Source organism: Capra hircus, chromosome 17, assembly GCF_001704415.2.
Source record: "Capra hircus breed San Clemente chromosome 17, ASM170441v1, whole genome shotgun sequence".
Taxonomy (NCBI): domain Eukaryota; kingdom Metazoa; phylum Chordata; class Mammalia; order Artiodactyla; family Bovidae; genus Capra; species Capra hircus.
In genome coordinates this window covers 56,639,785-56,661,372 of record NC_030824.1, presented here as the reverse complement: position 1 = coordinate 56,661,372, position 21,588 = coordinate 56,639,785, and the positions used below count along the sequence as shown (strand labels likewise).

Here is a 21,588-nt window from a genome sequence, read left to right as displayed (position 1 = left end):
AAATTGAAGAAAGTACAGAAAACCGCTAGACCATTCAGGTATGACCTAAATCAAATCCCTTATGATTATACAGTGGAAGTGAAAAATAGATTTAAGGGCCTAGATCTTAAATAGATAGAGTGCCTGATGAACTATGGAGTGAGGTTTGTGACACTGTACAGGAGACAGGGATGAAGACCATCCCCATGGAAAAGAAATGCAAAAAAGCAAAATGGCTGTCTGGGGAGGCCTTACAAATAGCTGTGAAAAGAAGAGAGGCGAAAAGCAAAGGAGAAAAGGAAAGATATAAATATCTGAATGCAGAGTTCCAAAGAATAGCAAAAAGAGATAAGAAAGCCTTCTTCAGCGATCAATGCAAAGAAATAGAGGAAAACAACAGAATGGGAAAGACTAGAGATCTCTTGAAGATAATTAGAGATACCAAGGGAACATTTCATGCAAAGATGGGCTCGGTAAAGGACAGAAATGGTATGGACCTAACAGAAGCAGAAGATATTAAGAAGAGGTGGCAAGAATACACGGAAGAACTGTACAAAAAAGATCTTCATGACCCAGATAATCATGATGATGTGATCACTAATCTAGAGCCAGACATCCTGGAATGTGAAGTCAAGTGGGCCTTCGAAAGCATCACTACGAACAAAGCTAGTGGAGGTGATGGAATTCCAGTGGAGCTATTTCAAATCCTGAAAGATGATGCTGTGAAAGTGCTGCACTCAATATGCCAGCAAATTTGGAAAACTCAGCAGTGGCCGCAGGACTGGAAAAGGTCAGTTTTCATTCCAATCCCAAAAAAGGCAATGCCAAAGAATGCTCAAACTACCGAACAATTGCACTCATCTCACATGCTAGTAAAGTAATGCCCAAAATTCTCCAAGCCAGGCTTCAACAATATGTGAACGGTGAACTTCCTGATGTTCAAGCTGGTTTTAGAAAAGGCAGAGGAACCAGAGATCAAACTGCCAACATCTGCTGGATCATCGAAAAAGCAAGAGAGTTCCAGAAAAACATCTATTTCTGTTTGATTGACTATGCCAAAGCCTTTGACTGTGTGTTTCACAATAAACTGTGGAAAATTCTGAAAGAGATGGCAATACCAGACCACCTAACCTGCCTCTTGAGAAATCTGTATGCAGGTCAGGAAGCAACACTTAGAACTGGACATGGAACAACAGACTGGTTCCAAATAGGAAAAGGAGTACGTCAAGGCTGTATATTGTCACCCTGCTTATTTAACTTATATGTAGAGTACATCATGAGAAACACTGGACTGGAAGAAACACAAGCTGGAATCAAGATTGCCGGGAGAAATATCAATAACCTCAGATCTGCAGATGACACCACCCTTATGGCAGAAAGTGAAGAGGACCTAAAAAGCCTCTTGATGAAAGTGAAAGAGGAGAGTGAAAAAGTTGGCGTAAGGCTCAACATTCAGAAAACGAAGATCATGGCATCCGGTCCCATCACTTCATGGGAAATAGATGGGGAAACAATGGAAACAGTGTCAGACTTTATTGTTTGGGGCTCCAAAAGCACTGCAGATGGTGACTGCAGCCATGAAATTAAAAGATGCTTACTCCTTGGAAGAAAAGTTATGACCAACCTGGATAGTATATTCAAAAGCAGAGACATTACTTTGCTGACTAAGGTCCGTCTAGTCAAGGCTATGGTTTTACCTGTGGTCATGTATGGATGTGAGAGATGGACTGTGAAGAAGGCTGAGCGCCGAAGAATTGATGCTTTTGAACTGTGGTGTTGGAGAAGACTCTTGAGAGTCCCTTGGACTGCAAGGAGATCCAACCAGTCCATTCTGAAGGAGATCAACTCTGGGATTTCTTTGGAAGGAATGATGCTAAAGCTGAAACTCCAGTACTTTGGTCACCTCATGCGAAGAGTTGACTCATTGGAAAAGACTCTGATGCTGGGAGAGATTGGGGGCAGGAGGAGAAGGGCATGACCGAGGATGAGATGGCTGGATGGCATCACGGACTCGATGGACGTGAGTCTGAGTGAACTCCGGGAGATGGTGATGGACAAGGAGGCCTGGCGTGCTGCAATTCATGGGGTTGCAAAGAGTTGGACATGACTGAGCAACTGAACATATCATTCTGGGCTTCCCTGATGGCTCAGATGGTAAAGAATCTGTCTGCAAAGCAGGAGACCCAGGTTTGATCCCTGAGTCAGGAAGATCCCCTGAAAGAGGAAATAACAGCCCACTACAGTATTTTAGCCTGGGAAATCCCACAGACAGTGGAGCCTGGAGGGCTACAGTCCAAGGGGTCCTATTGTTCTAGGACAAAGGAAAATATGAGTGAGATTAAAGTTGGTTTGGTTTTTCTTTGTTTTGTCTCCTAAATTTTGTTTGTTGATATTATATCCTGTGGACAAAATCTCAGAATGCTCTACTCAAAAAAGAAAAAAAGTTGCCAGGGACTAAGTTCAGTTCCCAAATATATTTTCACAAGTCTCAAGAGAGAAGAATAAGTATAGACTCTGATGTCTATACCAGGACTTCCCTGGTAGCTCAGATGGTAAAGCGTCTGCCTACAATGCAGGAGACCTGGGTTCGATCCCTGGGTCAGGAAGATCCCCTGGAGAAGGAAATGGCAACCCACTCCAGTATTCAAGCCTACAGAAATCCCATGGACCGAGGAGCCTGGTGGGCTACAGTCCATGGGGTCGCAAAGAGTCAGACTCGACTAAGTGACTTCACTTCACTTCTGATGTCTATGCATTCTTCATTGTATCATTTCTTTTCAAAAAGGGCCCCCTTAGAATAAAGATAACTATTGTTTTTCTTAAAATAATGCATATGACAGTTCAATATAAAAAATGCTAACAACTCAATCAAAAAATAAGCAGAAGATCTAAATAGACATTTCTCCAAAGAAGACATACCAATGGCCAATAAAGACATGAAAAAGTGCTCAACATCACTATTAGAAATGGCAAGTCAAAACTGCAATGAGACATCACCTCACTCCAGTCAGAACAACCATCATCAAAAAGCCTACAACTAATAAATGCTAGAGAGGATGTGGAGAAAAAGAAGCCATCCTGTACCGTTGGTGGGAATGTAAATTGGTGTAGCCACTTTGGAGAACAGTATGGAGGTCTCTTAAGAATTCAAAAGCACAGTTGTCATAGGATCCTGCATTCCTACTTCTGACTATGTATCCGGAGAAAATTGTAATTCGAAAAGATACATGCTTCCCAGTGTTGACTGCAGCACTGTTTACAGTAGCCAAGACATGGAAGCAACCTAAACGTCCATCAGCAGATGAGGGGATAAAGATGTGGTGTGTATATACATACAATGGAATATTGCTCAGTATACTCAATTTTCAGTATGCTGAAATTTAGAATTTCTATTATATTCCCTGTGAAACCAAAGAGATATTAGGGACTGTCTACCAAGAACAAATTTTGCCATTCATGATACCAATGGTTCCTTTGAATGGTGCCATCATAATTTGGCCTTGAGGAAACAACCACAGTGATTACTAGCACACCTACTATATGATGATAATCTTTTGGACTACTTTTGCGAAATGACAAGTCTCCTAATTCAGCGTTTAAGCAAAAACATTGATCAAATTCTATCACATCTCAGGAAGTAGTTCCATTGCCCTTTCAGCCAGGAATGAAAACATGTGTCCTACAAAACTGACTACTTGAAAGAAATTGGGAAAAGTCCATACTCATTTTCCAGGGTTAGCATTTGTGTCTAGTAGGCCAGTCTGAGCGCATGTTAAATACCAGTAATGCTTCCTTTCTTCAGAAGTATCAAGTCCATCATCTTATAGCAAAAGCTTGTTTTCCTTTAGGCCAAGTGATGACACGATATATAGCAACATAAAGATGTAGCCAAGCAGCTCAAGAGTTAGAGCTGGGATGAAATGCAATGGCAACCCACTCCAGTACTCTGGCCTGGAAAATCCTATGGACAGTGGAGCCTCGTAGGTTGCAGTCCCTGGGGTCGCTGCGAGTTGGACACGACTGAGCGGCTTCACTTTCAATTTTCACTTTTCACTTTCATACATTGGAGAAGGAAATGGCACCCCACTCCAGTGTTCTTGCCTGGAGAATCCCAGGGATGGGGGAGCCTAGTGGGCCGCCGTCTATGGGGTCACACAGAGTCAGACACGACTGAAGTGACTCAGCAGCTAGACTCTGGGAAATGTTTAGCTTCCTTAAATAGAGATCAACTATCCCCTCATCAGATGGGTCACCTGCAGGAATGTATTTGTAAAGGCAACTACTGTGGGGTGATGCTAAGCAAAAAAATTGCACAGGAGCAAAGACAGTCTAACAACTCAAGCCCCTGGCCCACACTGACAGGAAAACCCCGATACGCCAGCTCCATGCACAGAGGCCACAGAATATGGCCAGTAAATGTTCACTGAACTGATGCACAGTGCGCTTCCTGTGCGTTCACCTACTAAAGACTTTAGCTGCTACTTGCACTTAACAAGGCCAAGATGAAACTAAAGACCCTGGTTAATCAGCACAATGTGTCTGTTCTGTTTGTTAATACGTTATAGCAGGTCTCCACCTATCTGCTGGACACTGCACTTCTAACATGCCATTTGGAAATTCTTGTATCTGTCACAAAAAAGAATTGCTGTCCAATTTCAGATGGTTCTTAGTTTTGTCCTGAGGTAATAAGATTTGTATAACATGCATAAAATTTGCCTGTATGGGAGGGGAGTTTGGTGAAGAATAGATACATTTATATACATGGCTGAGTTCGTTTGCTCTTTACCTGAAACTATCACAGCATTGTTAATTGGCTATCAGTCAGTTCAGTTCAGTGCAGTCGTTCAGTCGTGTCCGACTCTTTGCGACCCCATGAATCGCAGCACGCCAGGCCTCCCTGTCCATCACCATATCCCGGAGTTCACTCAGACTCATGTCCATCGAGTCGGTGATGCCATCCAGCCATCTCATCCTTTGTCGTCCCCTTTTCCTCCTGCCCCCAATCCAATACCCCAATACAAAAAAAAAAAAAAAAAGTTTAAATTTGCCTGTAAAGATTGCCAGCTAGATGAGGGTCTTATCAGTAATGGGCATTTAACAGAATAATGACAGATTTAAGAAAACTCTGTAAGGAAAACTTGCACAAAAACAAAGTGTTATTTTGGTGAAATTACATCCAATTTTTTTTCAATATGCTTAATACTATTGCTATGGGCCAAGATAAACTTCAACACAAAATGTTTTTAAAACTTGAAAGACACATTGCTGTACTGTAAAAACCAGAAAACTGTTCGGAAGGAAGAGTAACACTATGCTTTAGAAGGTTAGTCATATGATAACACAGTTGTTAACAGTTTTAAATGCAGAAAAAGTTTTATTTCGGTTCTTATTTTAGGCATTATAGCTCACTTGACACAGTTGGAAGTTTACTAAGTGTATTTTGGTTGTTGTGCCACTGATTAGCACTGGTGGCTTGCACACATCTTTCTGCGTATACTTGCTGCATTGTGGTCACTTATATTTCTCAATTGTTTCTACTCTATCAATTTTCCTGGATCCACTCTTCTCTCTGTCACTCTTTCTCTGTCTCTATTTTTTTGCATTTCTTCCCCTCTGCCAGTCTCCCTGGTGGTTGACACCTCAACAACCATTCTCTTTACTCATTCACACTGGATGATCATACCCTCTAAAATAATACAGGATTGTCCACAACTTGTACACTGCTGCTGCTGCTGCTGCTGCTGCTGCTGCGTCGCTTCAGTCATGTCCGACTCTGTGCGACCCCATAGATGGCAGCCCACCAGGCTCCCCCGTCCCTGAGATTCTCCAGGCAAGAACACTGGAGTGGGGTGCCATTTCCTTCTGCAACGCATGAATGTGAAAAGTCAAAGTGAAGTCGCTCAGTCATATCTGACTCTTAGCGACCCCATGGACTGCAGCCTACCAGGCTCCTCCACCCATGGGATTTGCCAGGCAAGAATACTGGAGTGGGGTGCCACTGCCTTCTCTAAACTTGTACACTAGCGACTCCTAAATCTCCAGCCCTGACTTGATTCTCGAACTCCAGATTCACACATTAACGCCTTTCCACCCCTAGCCAAGACTGTTTCCCCTCTTATCTTCCCAACTGAGTTTATGATGATCCCATCCCCACACTGGCAGGGCATCCTAGAAGCCACCTACGTCCAATCCCTGGATGCTGGTCAGGACACTAACTACATCCATCTCTCCCATACCATCATCATCTCCCACTCTATTACTAGTATATACACCAGTGACTATTTCAAACCATTCTCACACCAAGGAAACCAGAATCAAAAGATACAAAAAAAAAAGTTGAGCAAAAAAGGAAAAAAAAAAGGAAGGGACATGTGTACCCCAATGCTGATCACAGCACTGTTTATAATAGCCAGGACATGGAAGCAACCTAAATGTCCATCAGCAGATGAATGGATAAGAAAGCTGTGGTACATATACACAATGGAGTATAACTCAGCAATTAAAAAGAATACATTTGAATCAGTTCTAATGAGATGGATGAAACTGGATTTCCACTTACAGAGTGAAGTAAGCCAAAAAGAAAAACACCAGTACAGTATACTAACACATATATATGGAATTTAAAAAGATGATAACGATAACCCTGTATGCGAGACAGCAAAAGAGACGCAGATGTATAGAACAGTCTTTTGGACTCTGTGGGAGAGGGCGAGGGTGGGATGATATGGGAGAATGGCATTGAAACATGTATATTATCATATGTGAAATGAATCACCAGTCCAGGTTTGATGCATGATACAGGATGCTCGGGGCTGGTGCACTGGGATGACCCAGAGGGATGGTATGGGGAGGGAGGTGGGAAGGGGGTTCAGGAAGGGGAACACATGTACACCCATGCAGATCCATGTCAATGTATGGCAAAACCACTACAATATTGTAAAGTAATTAGCCTCCAATTAAAATAAATAAAATTAAAAAAAATTTTTTTTTAATTGGCCCCTATATTCTAAGGAGAGTCTAGAAAGTGAAGTCCTATCTAGTTAAAGTGGATCCAAGTTTCTGTAGGCTCTGATTTCTCCCTTCCTCTCAAAACTCATCCCCTCGTTCATCTACTCTCACCTTAAACGTTTCCAAGAAACGCCCTTTTTTATTCCTTCCCAAACCCGAGGCTTTGTCATGCTTCTGGGCCTTCCTTTTTCATATGAGCCACTCTGTTAGGGATATTCTTCCACTGTTCTCGTGGATCAATTCTCATTCATTCTTTGAGGCTAGCACAGTAATTTTCTTCCAAAACTCCTCCTTCTGAGCCTTGAGGTGGTCCCTTCTTTTGTCAGCGCACTCAGGGTCAGCTGATGGGCATCAGAGTGGCTGCCCCATAGTTAGACTATATAGAGGATGCTCAAAAGATGTCTGTTCAGCTGAACTGAAAAACATTAAACTTAACTTCATGAAACCAGATGTTAAGAACCTGATGCTGACTCATCGGCATTGCTTCTTCCTTTTCTAAAGATCCAGAAACTGTTGAAATACACGGGTCCAGAGTTTTTCTAGTGATTAAGCCTTCCCTCTTGTCTCCAGAATCTATTTTGTCTTCCGAGATAACTGAGAAAACATCTCCCAGTCTTCCATCTCTCGGCCTCTCTCCTGTTCAGGGTGGTTTGGCAAAGTTTCACAACAGTGTGTCTGTGCCTTCCCCGGTAAGTCCTCTTTGGACCTTGGTATGAAATTTCTCTGAATCTGCACAGTGAACTCATTTTTAAATGATGGTCATACCTCTCTCGAAAGTTTCCCTTTCTACTTTGTCATATTTCTTTTTCTTATTTCCATTTAAAGGTCATTTTCTTTTAAAGGAAAGAAAAACACAGCTATGGTTGTAGAATCCATTTAACATAAGTGGTCAAAACATTCTACTCTCATAACTGCCCACCCATAAGAATCATTGCCAGCATCTCAATTTTTTAAACAGATCTTGAGTGACAACTACTTAGAGATACCACTGGGCTGCACAGAGCATCTCTTTCCTCTATTTGAACAAATCTCCTTATGCTCAGTATACACAGCATCCCAGAAGAATTTAGTGCTTTTTCTTCTAAGTGACACTGTCCTCTTCTTACATCCTGTATCTTAAGGTATTCGGAGAAGCTTGATTCTTACTTTTTTTTTTTCTGAACAGTGACATAACTCAATTTTTTTTATCTTACCTTTCTTCCTTCCCTAATACCACACAGAGGAAATTCTGTGCTAAATAAGCAGATCCATTAGTCTCAACTTTAAAAAAATATAATTTGTAGTAAGTTCAAAGTATATCAGAAGGAAATTAAAATTAGCCACTCGACACATTCTTGAATATAACACACCAACCAAACTGTTTCTAAGGGGATGTGGAATGCGGTCGCTGGTCTTGAGGTATTGGTAAGGCTCTGATAACACAGAACAGTGTATAAGAAATGGTGGCTTTAACATTTTAACTCTTTAAAGAGGTGCTAAACCATGAGACCACGATAAGGGTAAAGTGTGTCACCTATGGTGTGGAGGAAACTGGCTCTATCTGGAAAACCTCAGTGTAGGAGATATGCTGATTAGCTGCTCTGAAAAATGATCAAACAAGAGGGAGTGCATTAGGATGAGGCAGTATCCCTAGGGTGTATCAAGCAAAGGATGCGGGAGGCTTGTCCTGGACCAGATGAGAGCCACCCTCGCAGAAGAGATCCAGAATGGACCCGTCTTAGGCCTTGTCCAATAGCGCCATCTAGAGGGAGGAACAATCCCCACAGAAGCATCGCCAAATGCTGATACATGAGGAAGGATTGATGATCAGCCAGGATAGGGGTGCATTCTGAAAGGCCTTAGCACGCACACATCCTTATCAAAGGGATTGCAGATGAGAAGTACTCAGCCATGGGAATGAGAGATCTCCAAAGAACACACCAAAGTGCCCGTGAGAAACAGAATCTGCTCTCTTCCAATCTTCTAAGACCCAAGAGTGCAGTCACCGTGATAAAACCCATCAAGATCTTGTCTGCTTCTCTTGTCCACCCTGTTTCCTGTCCAAGCTTAGAGGTATCCAAAACATCCGCCAGCAACAATGGGGAGGTGGAGTGAAACTTCTGAGTCAAAAAGAGAGGATGGGGACTTCACTGGTCTAAGTGGCTAAGACTTGGCGTGTTTCCAGCACTGGGGGCCTGGTCTCCACCCCTGGTCAGGGAACTAGATCCCACCTGCAGCAACTGAAGATCCTGCTTGCCACAACCAAGACCCGGTGCAGCCAAAAATAGAAATAAAAATGTTTAAGAGAGAATGACCTCCCCACACCCTTTTCTGAGTGCAGACCCCCACCTGCGACGCATCTGAGGACAGCAAATAGCAAGAATGACCCATCACTGCAACTAGTGAGCTGTGCAAAGTGTCAGGGGAGCACGGGATAAGGAACAGCTTCCCCCTTAAGGGCATATATATGGCTTCCCGGGGCTTGGAGACATAAGAGACACGGGTTCGGTCCCTGGGTCAGGAAGAGAGCATGGCAACCCAATCCAGTATTCTTGCCTGGAGAATCCCATGGACCGAGGAGCCTGGCGGGCCACACAGTCCGTAGGACTGCAAAGAGTCGGGCACGACCGAGTGACTTAGCATGCAGACACGCACATGACCTCCCAGAGCAGGTCACTCAGCCAAAGTCTTACAAAAGGAGTGTGTGAGGTTAGCATGTTGAGGAGGGCGTTTCAGCTCCGAGGGCATCACCAGTGGAGATGGAGGCCCTGACCACGTGCTGTGCTGGCTGCCTGGAGAGATGTTCTGTGTAACAGGGCACAGGGTCAGGAACGGTGCGTGAAGACTCCGGAAAGAACGGACGCTAGTCAGATTATGAGAGCTCTGGCACACCACCGTGAAACGTTTGGTAAAACTCTGCAGCATGGAGAGATCTGCTAAAATACATCCTGGGCAAATACTGTTTATTACAGTGGATTTCTACCTTCCAAAATCCCAATTCCATTCTGATATGCTTCTGTGTTGTATTGTACTTGCAGAGGTTTCGTCTCTGTGGTGCTGATTTACCGTTTTCCATTTACCAGCTCAGTGGTCATGCCTCTGTGGTGAAGCTGCTGCCTGGTATGGATATCTTTTTGCCTCTGAATGTCACAGTCTGAGGGAAAGCATTCGTTTCTGACTTTTATCATGTCAAGTGTAACAGCTGAAACTTGGATAAGCTTTGAAGAGTCATAGGCTGCTTTTTAGAACTTAGAGAACTGGAAGTGGACGAGTATGTCTGCTTGGACAAGTCTTGACTTGGCAGATTTTCCCCCCATTAGATGCATTCCTCTCTTCCCCCTGCTTTCAGGCTTCCCTGGCGGCTCAGATGGTAAAGGATCTGCCTGCAATTCAGGAGACCTGGGTTTGATCCCTGGGTGGGAAAGATCCCCTGGAGACAGAAATGGCTACCCATTCCAGTACTCTTGCCTGGAGAATTCCCACGGACAGAGGAGCCTGGTGGGCCACAGCCCATGGGGTCACACAGAGCCGGCCATGACTCAGCAACTAACACAGTCACTTTCACCTGCTCTCAGAGTCTGATGCCCACCCTGGCTGCCCTCAGCCTTCTATTCTAGGGGACCCCTTTTTTTGCCTCTAATTTCTGTCTGTCTTTGTGACAAAGAAACATATGGGATAAGGTGCAGCAGCAGATGCTGAGTTCAGACCCCTGGCTGGACTATGCCTCGGCATGAAGGGCCCTTCTCCCTTGAGAAAAAAGCCTCCCTAGTTCCCCACCATCTTTTCCCAAATGATAGCTGGCTTGCCGGAGTTACAGCTAGTTGACCAGTTTTCCCCAACTGGGAAAATTCTTTGCACAACAGATCTCTCTTAAAGGAGGAAAATGAATAGAATTCTGATTTTCTCTCACTGCCCTTCCTGGAATCTAAGCCATCATGGCATAAGACTCCTTGATGTGGTCATTTGTGTGCTTTGCCTGTTTCCTCTCAAGCCCATGGGACCTGCCAAGTCTGGTGACGGAGACAAATGCCCAGGCTCCCGTGGGGCCAGAGGAAATGAGGGTCTTGGAAGGCAGCAGCATTCTTAATCTGTCCCTTCCTGTCTCCCCAGAGCCTGCCCTGCACTTTGGAGATGCTGAATATCACGTTGAGGAAAGTGCTGGCTCCGTGGAGGTTTGCGTCCGGAGGACAGGCACGGACCTTTCCCAAGCGTCCTCTGTCACCGTGCGCTCCAAGAGAACAGAGCCGGCCTCAGCAGAAGGTAAGCAGCCCATTTTTAAAATGTGTCACCATCCTGACATTCATATAGGGTGAGGTCTAGTCTGTTCAAGTGTAGCTTGCCAAGTCTTTGTGGAGAGGCTCTGATTTAAATTTTCTCCTCCCTGGCTGTATAGAATGACTTCTGCTGTTTACGGAAGAGACGGAATATTCGAGTAGTGGCCTTATGATTTGTTGATTCATTAACTGCTTAGGAAAGTGAAGTCGCTCAGTTGTGTCCGACTCTTTGCAACTCCATGGACTGTAGCCTACCAGGTTCCTCCGTCTATGGGATTTTCCAGGCAAGCATACTAGAGCGGGTTGCCATTTCCTTCTCCAGGAGATCTTCCCTACCCACGGATTGAACCCGGGTCTCTTGCATTGTAGGCAGATGCTTTACCATCTGAGCCACCAGGGAAGTCCCATTAACTGCTTGCTTGGGTCCAAATTAACCTTCTGAAGTTAAGAATATTCACTATGACAACCTAGGGGGAAGGTAGAATGGGGTGGGAAGTGGAGGGAGACTCAAGAGGGAGGGGACAGAAGGATATCCATGTTGATGTACTGGCATATAACAACACAATATTGTGAAGCAATTACACTCCAATTAAAAATAAATAAATTTTTTAAAAAAGGAATATTTGTAGGACTTCCCTGGTGACCCAGCAGATAAGAACCCACCTGCCAGGGCAGGGGACATAGGTTCCATCTCTGGGCCGGGGAGACTGCACACGCTGCAGGGCAGCTAAGCCCGTGTCATGACTACTGAGCCCACGTGCCCTGGAGCCCGCGCTCCCCAGCGAGAGGAGCCACACAGCGAGCAGCCCGTTCCCCGCAACTAGAGAGAGCTCACGCAGAGTGACAAGGGCCAAAATAATTAACTAATTCGAAAAAGAACATTTGTAGAGACTTGAAGATGCTCATAAACACTATGTCATACCAAAGCGTACCTGAGATGACTGAGCAGGTATTTCAGCTCCTGGGAGAATCCAGGCACCTACTGGCCCCCTGGGAGGGTAGGAGGCTCTCACTTCTGACTCTCCAGCATTTTCCTCGGCTCCAATCAGCATGTTCTCACATCCCACTCCCCTTTGCCTTTCTTGATGTGGACAAGCAAAGCCTGGCTAGCAGTATAGTTAAATGGTTCTGAACATCACTTTCTCTGTGTTGAAGCCAAAGCAAATAAAGAAAAACACACACACACACACATAGTAGGATTCAGGAAGAGAAAGGGAAATTTCCATCTGCATTGAAATCCACATTTGTTTCATTGCTAAACAGGGACCTTAATCTCCTGGGATGTGACAAGCAGCATAATTCAGGATTAGTATGGTACAGTCCAAGACACATGAGGATATGTTAAGATAGAAACCAAGTAAAAGCACAAATCCTGCAAATAAAACTCAGCAATCTGAAAACCTACAGGAACTGACAGGACATGAAGAGAAAATGTGTCTATGGAAATGTGCACCCGGATTCATCCTGTACCCAAGAAACAGTTAAGGAAACTGAAGACAACTTGCTCTTGGGAGAATTACCATATTATAACACGTCAGTGAATATGTCCCATCATACTGTACACGACACCAGTGGTACTCCTTCTGAGTTCTTTTGTTGTCTTGCTTTATTATTTTTTTTTTTTTTGGCTTTTCTTTCTTCCCTCCCTCTTTGCTCAATTTTCAGGCCAGGCTCTTTCTCACTCTATATATATTTGTGAAGCCATAAGTTTATAGACCAGTTGGCTCCTTGGACTCTTTTTATGGTTGGGGAAAAGAATTAAAATTTATTTAGGTGGAGAAAGCGGGACGTTCGGCTTGTGCGTGGGAACTTCTCGGTCGCGCACAGAGAAAGAACGCTTTAAAAATGGGTAATGTTGAGAAGGGCAAGAAGATTTTTGTTCAGAAGTGTGCCCAGTGCCATACTGTGGAAAAGGGAAGTGAGCACAAGGCTGGGCCAAACCTCCATGGTCTGTTTGGATGAAAGACGGGTCAGGCTGCTGGATTCTCTTACACAGATGCCAACAAGAACAAAGGTTTCACCTGGGGAGAGGAGGCGCTGATGGAGTACTTGGAGAATCCCAAGAAGTACATCCCTGGAACCAAGATGATCTTTGCTGGCATTAAGAAGAAGGGAGAGAGGGAGGACTTGATAGCTTATCCCAAAAAGCTACCAGTGAGTAATAGTTGGCCACTGCCTTATTTATTATGAAACAGAAGTGTCTCATGACTTTTTACGTGTACCATATTTAAATTGCTCTCATACACTAGAATTCAGATCATGAACGGCTGATGGAATAATTCTGTTGGACAGTCCTGATTTAAATAAGATTGGTTTGTGGCTAAACGAATACAGTCAGCCTTTTTAATTTTGATAGTAATTACGGTTCAACAAGTACTATCACTTTCCCTTTCTAGAGAGATGATTGAACTTGAATAAGGAACATTAAACTTTTCAGGGAGATGGTGCATTCCTTCTCAAAGCCTATGAGAGACTGGCTTCATATTTAGATTTCTATAACTGGTTACATGGAACGACAGGCTGGTTCCAAATAGGAAATGGAGTACGTCAAGGCTGTATATTGTCACCCTGCTTATTTAGCTTATATGCAGAGTACATCATGAGAAACGCTGGACTGGAAGAAACACAGGCTGGAATCAAGATTGCCGGGAGAAATATCAATCACCTCAGATATGCAGATGACACCACCCTTATGGCAGAAAGCGAAGAAGAACTAAAGAGCCTCTTGATGAAAGTAAAAGAGGAGAGTGAAAAAGTTGGCTTAAAGCTCAACATCCAGAAAACGAAGATCACGGCATCCGGTCCCATCACTCCATGGGAAATAGATGGAGAAACAGTGGAAACAGTGTCAGACTTTATTTTGGGGGGCTCCAAAATCACTGCAGATGGTGATTGCAGCCATGAAATTAAAAGACGCTTACTCCTTGGAAGGAAAGTTATGACCAACCTAGATAGCATATTCAAAAGCAGAGACATTACTTTGCTGACTGAGGTCCGTCTAGTCAAGGCTATGGTTTTTCCTGTGGTCATGTATGGATGTGAGAGTTGGACTGTGAAGAAGGCTGAGCACCAAAGAATTGATGCTTTTGAACTGTGGTGTTGGAGAAGACTCTTGAGAGTCCCTTGGACTGCAAGAAGATCCAACCAGTCCATTCTGAAGGAGATCAGCCCTGGGATTTCTTTGGAGGAACTGATGCTAAAGCTGAAACTCCAGTACTTTGGCCACCTCATGCGAAGAGTTGACTCATTGGAAAAGACTCTGATGCTGGGAGGGACTGGGGGCAGGAGGAAAAGGGGACGACCGAGGATGAGATGGCTGGATGGAATCACTGACTCGATGGACGCGAGTCTGGGTGAACTCCGGGAGTTGGTGATGAACAGAGAGGCCTGGCGTGCTGCGATTCATGGGGTCGCAAACAGTCGGACACGACTGAGCGACTGAACTGAGCTGGTTATATTAATATATTTAAATACTGAAAAGGTCCCTTCACTGTCTCATAGAACAGAAGAGGATTCACGTGTGCTTCAAGTTGTGTTCATTAGCCTGTTAAGGCAAGGACTGAAAATCACTGACAAAGTCCACTTTATGCCAATTTAATTAAAATTCTCTGTCTAAAATTTAGCCTTTTACCTAATGAAAGGCATTTTAGTGTGGTTTATGTATAGCATCAAATAAAGCACCTCAAAAAAAAATTTTATTTAGGTGAACTCCTTTTCATACCAATAATGACCCTCTGCTAGCCCTCAGGGAGGGATGGACAGATAGAAGTGATCTATGCTTGAGGTCATGACTCATGGGTTTGAACAGGAGCTATGCAGAGGTAACAGTTTAGACTTGATAATCTCTAGAGTCTAGAAAACACTTGACATCTGCTCAGTTTGGTGAATTAACAATAATGATGATGTATCCATATGTATTTCATCATTATTTATGACATAAAAATTATAATTTCTATGTACTGAATGCTTGCTATTTGACAGACTCTGTGCTAGCATCCTTGCTGTATTATCTCTTATCTTCACAACAACTTTGGAAAACAGCAATAATCTTCTCCATTTTGATGTTAAAGAAATTGAGACTCAAACAACGAAATAGTTTATACAAGTAAACAGCAGAATTAACATGTGAACCCAGACTCATAAGATCCCAAATCCCCTTTCCTTTACTCTCCTGCCTTGGTGCTTTTCCAACATCAGCTTATTTTTTTCATAATGTAATTATCTCAAACTTACAGAAAAGTAATAAGTACAGTAAAAAGAAAAGAAAAGAAAAGAAAAACACTTAGTTTTTCTGGAACCATTGAGAGCAGGTTGCCGATAAATCTGGAACCATCTCTTCAAAAATGTGGAGGCCAACACCTATAGAGACATTTTCCTGTGTACCCACAATACAAGCTTGAAATCAGGGTACTGATACATGACTACACTCTCATCTTCAGACCTCATTCAAATTCTACCAGCTGTCCCCCAGATCATTCTTAAAGCGAAAAAGCTCAGTTCAAAATCACATTCTATGTAGTACCGTGTCGTTTGGTTTTGTGTACCATCTGGACAGTTTCTGGGCTTTCTTTGACTTTCATGACTTATATTTTTCAAGATTATAAACCAGGGGGAGGGATAAATTAGGAGTTTGGGATTAACAGATGGACACTACTATATATAAAAATAAGTAATCAACAAGGACCTACTGTATAGCACAAAGAATTGTACTTAATAGTCTTGAAATAACCTAAATGGGAAAAGACTTTGAGAGCGAATAGATATGCATATATGTGTAACTGAAATGTCCTGCTGTACACCTGAAATGAACACAGCATTGTCAGTCAACTAGGGGGGCTTCCCTGGGAGCTCAGACAGTAAGGAGTCTACCTGCATTGCAGGAAACCTGGGTTCAATCCTTGGGTCAGGAAGACCCCCTGGAGAAAGGAATGGCAACCACTCCAGTAGTCTTGCCTAGAGAATCCCATGGACAGAAGAGTCGGGTGGGCTGCTGTAACCCACCCAGCTCCTCTGTCCATGGGGTCACAGAGTCAGATACAACTATACTATACTCCAATATAAAATAAAAATTTTAAAGAAATATTACAAATTAGTCTTGTAAAATACCCACCAGGTTGGGCTTGTCTGATTTTCCTCATAATTAGATTCAGGCTCTGCATCTTCAGAACGAATATCACAGAAATGGTACTGCCTTTTCACTGCCTTCTAGCCAATGGGACACAATTGCAACTTATCCCGCTGTTGGTGATATTAACTTTGTTCACGTGGTTAAGCTGCTATGTGCCAGGTTTCTTTACTATGAAGTTACTTTTCTTCCTTTGTAATTAAGAAGTCTTTTTGTGTTAGTTGCTCAGTTGCATCCAATTCTTTGCAGCCGCATGGACCTGCCAGGCTCTTCTGTACATGCGATTCTCTGGGCAAGAATTCTGGAGTGGGTTGCCATTCCCTTCTCCAGGGGATCTTCCCAACCCAGGGATCAAACCCAGGTCTCCCACATTACAGGCAGATTCTTTACCATCTGAGGTAGCCCCCAAGAAGTCTTTTATGGGGAGATAATGAGACAACATAAATATTCTATTCTTCCATTTATTTACATACATTACTCAGGGTTTCTTGTTCTATTCTCTTTGATTATAATTTGTCATGACATTGGATGACTTTTTAAATAAATAGCAAAGAAGTGATACAATGAGGTGAGCCAGCTTACAAAATGATTAAGAATTGAGAAAATGGCAGGAACTTCATGGCCCAGTAAAACTGAGCAGAATATTCTAAGGTTAAACTAAATGTCTGGGAAAGGTGAATGATTGAAACCTGGTCAAAACGAAAGTCACAATCGTGGTCTTAACAGTTCCAAATAGAACAAGGGAAATGCCTTCATTAAAACTGAAGTTGCCTTGAGAGCCTTCAGTGTATCGGTGGGATTTTTGTGGAAGTGCTTGGAAGCATTGGTGGGGATTGCACGTGGTGACGGATGTGTGGTGGTTGTGGCATTTTGTGGAACGTGGAAATTTCCCCTTTCTGAGGATCAAGCCAAAATATGAGTTTGAGGGTGCCATATACGTAGGAAAATGCTAAGGACCAGCCACCTTTCTCTGAAGGGAAACTGTGGGTAGTGACTCCCGCATCTTACTCTTGGCCTTTTCTTTCCCACTAGCTGGATTAGACTACATTGGCGTCAGCCAAACACTGAACTTCGCTCCAGGAGTACGTGTTCAGATGTTCCGAGTGACAATCCTTGCTGACCTGGGACAGCCCATCTTTGAGGGTTCAGAGCGGTTTGAATTACTTCTTCAGATGCCGCTGGGTGCAGCACTTGGAGAACCCAATAAAACCACCATTTTCATCAATGACACCGTCACTGACTGTAAGCAGAGTGCTTGTCCTCCTTTCGGTTGAAAGACTTTAAAGGAGAGGAAGCAGCCAAAGCAGTTCTCCTAACAAGTTTCTGGATCACTGCAACCCTGGTGTATCAATGGTATTGTATTGTCATTGGTGTTACATACATTCCGGTGATATGTGCAAGTGTAGTTTACGCAACTGTATGAAAATATAAAGAGGAAGAATAAGCCTAGAAAGGATTATTAGACTGTGCTCTGCTTTTTCCTTTTTCCTTTTCCTTTGTCACCAAGGCCTATGAAACCCAGTCGTCAATTAAGTCAACAGTGAAGAACAAAAGGCTCAACCTTTCTTTGTCCACTGATGCTGGACAAGCAGATTCCAACTACAGTGATGCCTTCATCCTCTTCCCGTTTTTCAGGTTATAGTGCTGAGTGCCCTTAGCACTCGCTCCTGACTCTCTCTCCAGATATAGGAGCTGATAAAAACAAGGGCACTCACACTCAGCATATCACCCTAAACCATTCAAAAAAAGCCAGACTTCCAGACTGCTTCCCAGGTGGTGCAGCTCACTAGCAAATAGGAATGAAAACTGGAGGTTTGGATCCTTCAGGCAGCACCACGTCCATTTGTGGGGTGCATCTGGGCTCCTGCTCTTGAGCTGCCTCATGTTACTGGCCTCCCTTCTACTCAGACGTAAGCCACAGAAAATGACCTATCTGTAAGCTGCTCTAACAGCAACCAGACAGGAACTCCACTTGGTAGCGTCGGCAACTCTCAGAAGTCAGTGCACACTGTGTTGCAATGTGAAAGGTCTTCTCTCCAAGTTGACCTTGACCATCCCTAGAAGGAGATATTGTCTGTGCATCAACATGGGGACATGCTTCTGACTTCAAACCAGATCAATCATGTCTCCAAAGTGAAAACACACCAGAAAAATGTGCAGAGAATAATTTTCCATGTAAAAAAAAATGGTCCCTTCTGTGAAAGATGACACAATCAACTAAAATCATCCTGTCACCGAGTCCAGCTGACCACTGTCAATCCATCACATCATCCCTATAAGGAGAGGTGTTTATTGCTCTACCAATGAACATCTCATCTTCACTATAAAAATGAGAAGACTCAGCCATCATTCATTTAATGACCCATACACTCAGCATGCTGCCTTTTATAGTTTCATAACTGGGTTTATAAAATTGAGTAGAAAAAAGCAAGTCACAATCCAAAGTTACGTAACATTTGTTCCATGTAAAGGAAAGGGAAACCAGCAAGTATAGTGAAAGGTACTAACCCAGTGCATCTCAAACTTTGTTAAGTATCACCGGGAGGGCTTGAGACAGAAATGCAAAGCTTCCCCACCAGATTTCAGTTCAGTAAAATGGAGGATGATCTGATCATCTGTAATTTTAACAAGCTCCCAGGTGGTGCCACTGCTGCTGTTCCTCCAACCACACAACGGTCCCAAAGTAACTGAGAGGCAATGATTTTGATGCTAGTACATGACAACTCACCAGAAAAATCTCTTCTAAAATTATCTGCAGATCCAAAATTCAACACCACTGCAGGAGACATGAAGATGTGGGTTCGATCCCTCGGTCAGGAAGATCCCCTGAAGGGCATGGCAACTCACTCCAGTATTCATGCCTACAGAATCCCACAGACAGAGGAGCCTGGCGAGCTACAGTTCAGAGGGTTGCAGAGTCGGGCATGACTGAAGCAACTTAGCACACTCTGAAATAATATTGATCTTCCTCACCTAAACTAAAAATGTTACCCTGTTGCTGTTAATCTTCATGTTAATATGAAGATACTATTAAGGTTTCATTATTTTGTTTTGGTAAAATGTGTTTAAAGCAGTCCTTTTCAAATTGTCCTGTGCATGAGATACCTTTGAGCATCGTATTAAAATGCAGATTCTAGAGCAGCAGATCTGACATGAGGCCTTCGATTCTGCATTTCTAACAAGCTCCCGTGTGAAGGTTTTAGTCTATCACTGAAAATACAAAGATGACTATGTTCGTTTTCAAAATACATCAGATTCAGGCTGATACATTTTTCCAAGTGAAGCTTGCAGTACTGATACCTGAGACACAAGCAGAAGAGTGGCTTCAGAGAGAGGTATTCGTGGTGAGGATAGCAGAAAGCTAACCTGATTGCTTCTGCTGTCAAGGTTCACCAATGTTCAGAGTGACTGCCTAAACACACGCAGTACTTTAAACTTACAGTGTGAGGGCCATGCTGTATTGTGGCTTCAGACAGACTGAGATAGGTTCAGTTCAGTTCAGTCGCTCAGTCATGTCTGACTCTTTGTAACCCCATGAATTGCAGCACGCATGTTATGCTATGATTTTTACAAAGAGCTGTGAAAGTCGCTCACTCGTGTCCAACTCTTTGTGACCCCATGAATTTTACAGTCCATGGAATTCTCCAGGCCAGAATACTGGAGTGGGTAGCCTTTCCCTTCTCCAAGGAGTCTTCCCAACCCAGGGATTGAACCCAGGTCTCCCACATTGCAGGCAGATTCTTTACCAGCTGCTGCACCTGCCTTTAAAATGGTTACAGGAACCAGGATAACTGTGTTCTATGCCTGAAACAAGTGCATTATTTTGGACTTCATTGTCTCTTCATACTTTTCCCAATTTGAACCTGCCTGTCCACTGAGTTAATTCCCCCAGGGAAAGTGACAGAACAGTGTCCACCAGTGTTAAGGACTGGTGGTTTCTCAGAAATGGGATTTATGTATGTTCCTTAAAATGTTACTACAACTGAATTTATCCACAACACTAAGGACACGTGAATCTTTAACAATTTTTAAAAAACACATGTACACAGTCAAATATTATAAAGCATAATCACATTTGAAATAATTACTTAAAACCAACAAATTGGTATTAGCTGGTTTAATATTAACATATTGACCCTCTTTATTGTCTATCATGTACCTGTCACATTTGACACTGAATGTTCCACAAAGACCAACATCTAGATATCTATCCATAAATGCCACTACCCTAAATTAGGGTACTGAGTTCAGATTAACACATTATAATGAGTACATGTAAGCCCTGCAATAAAATTAAAGCACACACTTTAAGTCTACTATATGAATTTGAAATTTGAAAAATTTGCTATTGGAAAATTTTCCATTTTTTCCTCCAAGGTTACATTAATATTTAAAATACTGAAGTTTTACTGGACACCTTCCCAATAAAATATAATCTTCCCAACAGAGTAATACATAATTATCTATTAAATGAAATAATCTAACAACTGACTGAGACCCTGTGGTCACCTAGGTAAACACCCAGCCTCTTCTAAGCTGGCTTTAGGACCATTCATTCCACCCATTTAAACTTTCTATTCCTCAACTGTAAATTGAGGAAATCAAATCGGTTCCAATTTTGAGTCTACTCTACCACCAATTCCTGTTTTAAAATAGTTGGTTGGGCTTAAGTCATCATTTTTCCTTAAGGAGCAGTATAAAGAAAAACTTGGCTTTATTCTAGATAACCATGCAACAGTGATATCCTAACTGACCTGTGATCCACAATGCTAAATTCTGATAAATTGTTTCTTTTCATGCTTTTTTCAAGTGTCTACACATGTAGGTAGGTCCCAGTGTCCCTGAGTTCTGAAGGACTATTAGGCTGTTTTTGACTTGAAAACACTTCTGTGATCTCTGTAAAGTCTTCTTCAACCTTGTATTTTCCCTTTTCTTTCAAAATAAGGCCACCACTCTTAATAGCTTTTTACATGGAAAGATTAACCATTCCTCAATTTTGCATACATTAGATCCGTAATTGAATCCTAGGTGTTAAGTCAATGGGGGGCGGGGTCACAAAACACACTCAAATCACTCCACAAACTGCTATAAACACTGCATTTTGCTTGACACCGATGGCAACAACCCCACTTTTTAGAAGTAAACAGTATTAGTAATATTATAGAAACCAGCATTATAAATAGAAATCTCAATTATGTGTGGGCTGATAAAAGCAACTGATAT

At 42.9% G+C, this 21,588-nt stretch overlaps 1 protein-coding gene and 1 pseudogene across 1 annotated transcript in view; both read left to right on the top strand.

Moving 5' to 3' along the window:
- The window catches only part of FREM3 (FRAS1 related extracellular matrix 3), a 99,461-nt gene extending 81,669 nt beyond the window's left edge, over positions 1 to 17,792 (top strand). Inside the window, exons 7-8 of the mRNA XM_005691247.2 lie at positions 11,077 to 11,226; positions 17,398 to 17,792. Of these exons, the coding sequence (XP_005691304.2) occupies positions 11,077 to 11,226; positions 17,398 to 17,639 (392 nt within the window). The 3' untranslated portion in view covers positions 17,640 to 17,792. The remainder of the gene's footprint in view (positions 1 to 11,076; positions 11,227 to 17,397) is intronic.
- On the top strand, positions 13,086 to 13,562 carry LOC102189058 (annotated as a pseudogene).